Here is a 2,500-nt window from a genome sequence, read left to right on the forward strand (position 1 = left end):
ATGGGGAAGTGATCTCTTCCCCCCCAGGAGGAGGTGAGGGGGGATTTAATTAAATTTAAATTTAAATTTAATACCTGGGCTGAACAGGGATTAGGAAAAATAGGTGATCTCTATTGTCCTGATGATAAACATCTCATGTCTTTTGATGAAATTGTTGCCAAACACAACAAAGTGAGAGATTTTATTAGAACTCAACAAAAACAGTCCTTGTCCATTCCTGGACTATCGACACTTGAAGAAATGATGGTGAAAGACTGCCAGGGGAGAGGCTTGATTTCCAAAATATGTGAATCTTCAGAAACATCAGTAAAAAAGCTCGAGTCCTGGAGAGAGGACCTACAGGAGAATATCTCCATCGAGGAGTGGGAGAGGGTGTGTACCAAAGCACAAGTACAAACAGTGAACACATGTTTAAGATATCTGAGGTACAACTGGTTGATGTGTTCTTATATAACTCCAGGTAAACTGGGACATACCGGATGTTTGTATAAAGTGTGATAAGTAAAAGGGCACGATTTTCCATTGTTTGTGGCAGTGTTCTCAAATATAGAAATTCTGGGAAGAAGTGAAACAGTGTATTGAGGAAATTTTGGAGATAAATTTACAGTTGGAACCAAAGCTTTTTCTATTGGGCATTTACCAGCAAAGTGTGACATGAGAAAGACACATTGAATATTTCTGGATATAGGCCTGTTGTTGGCAAAAAGAACCATTGCAATTGCTTGGAAAGAGGTAGATAGACCAAGGTTAGGTAAATGGCAGAACTAACGACGACTCTGCCCTTAGAAAAGATTACGTATGCAATCAGGGGTATTTTTGATAACATCTGGGGCCCCTTTAGAAACTTCCTTGCAAACAAGGACTTGTCTCATTTAGTGGACCCAGCTGGGGAGGACCCAAAACTGGCCCTCTGCAGTTCCTTTGGGAAACGATTAGGGTCTGATGTTGAATGATCACTATCTAATTTATGCATCATAAATACTTACTTGTGATTATGAGCAATATGTGGCTGGATTTGTACTTATTCTCTCCCTTCTTGTTTACTTTCATTGTCTTATGCATTTTTTATATATCTTTTTATTCTGTTGTTGAGTTTTGTTGTCATGTCTTGGTCGTGTTTGGTACATTGTTGGAAAAAAAAAAAATGTCTGACTATAGTCAGACTAAGACAATAATTCAGTTTTTCTTAACGTCATGTAAACACGTTAGTCCGACTAAGACTAGCTCGATTTTAATCAGACGAACGTGTTTACATGACTTTAAGCAAAACTGAATTATTGTCTTAGTCTGACTATAATCAGACTTTTAACATTCTAACATACCTGGATAATGTGATTCATAGTCCGATTACTCCCACATGTATACATTTAATGGGACTGGTGTTTGACCTGGAGGTCGAAGGAGACGACGTATAAAGAACAGTACTCCATCCATCTTCCACCACTTATAAGAGGTCGGTTCTCGGGGGCAGCAGCTTGAGCAGAGAAGCCCAGACTTCCCTCTCCCCGGCCACTTGTGTCTACAACACATACGTTGTGTTGTAGACAAAACGTATGTGTTGTAGATACAGAAGAACGCTGGGCTTGCAAGGATTCTCTAAACAGGACGTTTTATTTTCCTACTTCCTCTCTAGCTCGTGCTGAATTGTGCTGAATTTATACAGCTCTGCTGCGACATCCAGCAGAAAGAGAAACTCCGACCTTCTGAACCTGAGTGGACCCGACACACAGCCGCTACGCAGACGTTCACAACCGGTGATGTGTATCAGCTCCGACGCCAGATCTGAGACGTAACCAGTGTATTTTGGGGTGTGACTCTGTAAGTTGCCTTAGTCAGACAGACAATGTAAGACTCACTCGTCGCCTCCGTTACCTGGTCGAGCACCGCCCCCTTCCACACCACGTGTCCGCCTCCTCCTTCCTTCCACACATGCTGAATCCTGCAGCCCACGATGTTGTTGTGCGGCGGCGACAGAACTTTGGTGGTCGGACCCAGGCTGCTCTTGTGTTTCCTTTACAGTGACACAGTCAAGATAAGACACATGAAGTACCATCATTATTATTATTGTTATTATTTTGTCATCAATGATGAGCATCTTTCACTCACTTGTGGGGATTCTTTTTCTTCATCATATTTGCAGAAACACCTGAATGCCCTGAGGATGGAAACACATAATAATAATCATCATCATCACTATAAATAAATACAATACTGGTGATTTGACAGCAGATCCTGTTCTCCTGTGTGAAGCATTTAAAGGACAAGTGTGTAAGATTTAGCCGTGAAGCTGTTTACTGCCAACAAGTGAAGACAAAGTGTGTTATAATTGCGTTTTTTCTCTTTCTTTGACAAATCCATGCAGGTTCACCTGTTGTTTGTGTCCCATTGACATCCATACAGCACAAAGACTCCACATCTTCTGCCGCCAACTAAAAACACATTTCTTTTAACTCTACCTCGACTAAGACAACGACGACAAAAAAACGAAAACCAAACGCTT

At 41.2% G+C, this 2,500-nt stretch overlaps 1 protein-coding gene across 1 annotated transcript in view; it reads right to left on the reverse strand.

Annotated features, from left to right (window-relative positions):
• The window catches only part of LOC131446296 (spindlin-1-like), a 20,484-nt gene that overhangs the window by 8,221 nt on the left and 9,763 nt on the right, over nucleotides 1-2,500 (reverse strand). The window contains exons 3-4 of the mRNA XM_058617443.1: nucleotides 2,107-2,155; nucleotides 1,873-2,011 (exon numbers count right to left, since the gene is read on the reverse strand). Coding sequence (XP_058473426.1) covers nucleotides 1,873-2,011; nucleotides 2,107-2,155 — 188 coding nt within the window. The remainder of the gene's footprint in view (nucleotides 1-1,872; nucleotides 2,012-2,106; nucleotides 2,156-2,500) is intronic.

This window comes from Solea solea, chromosome 19 (assembly GCF_958295425.1).
Source record: "Solea solea chromosome 19, fSolSol10.1, whole genome shotgun sequence".
Taxonomy (NCBI): domain Eukaryota; kingdom Metazoa; phylum Chordata; class Actinopteri; order Pleuronectiformes; family Soleidae; genus Solea; species Solea solea.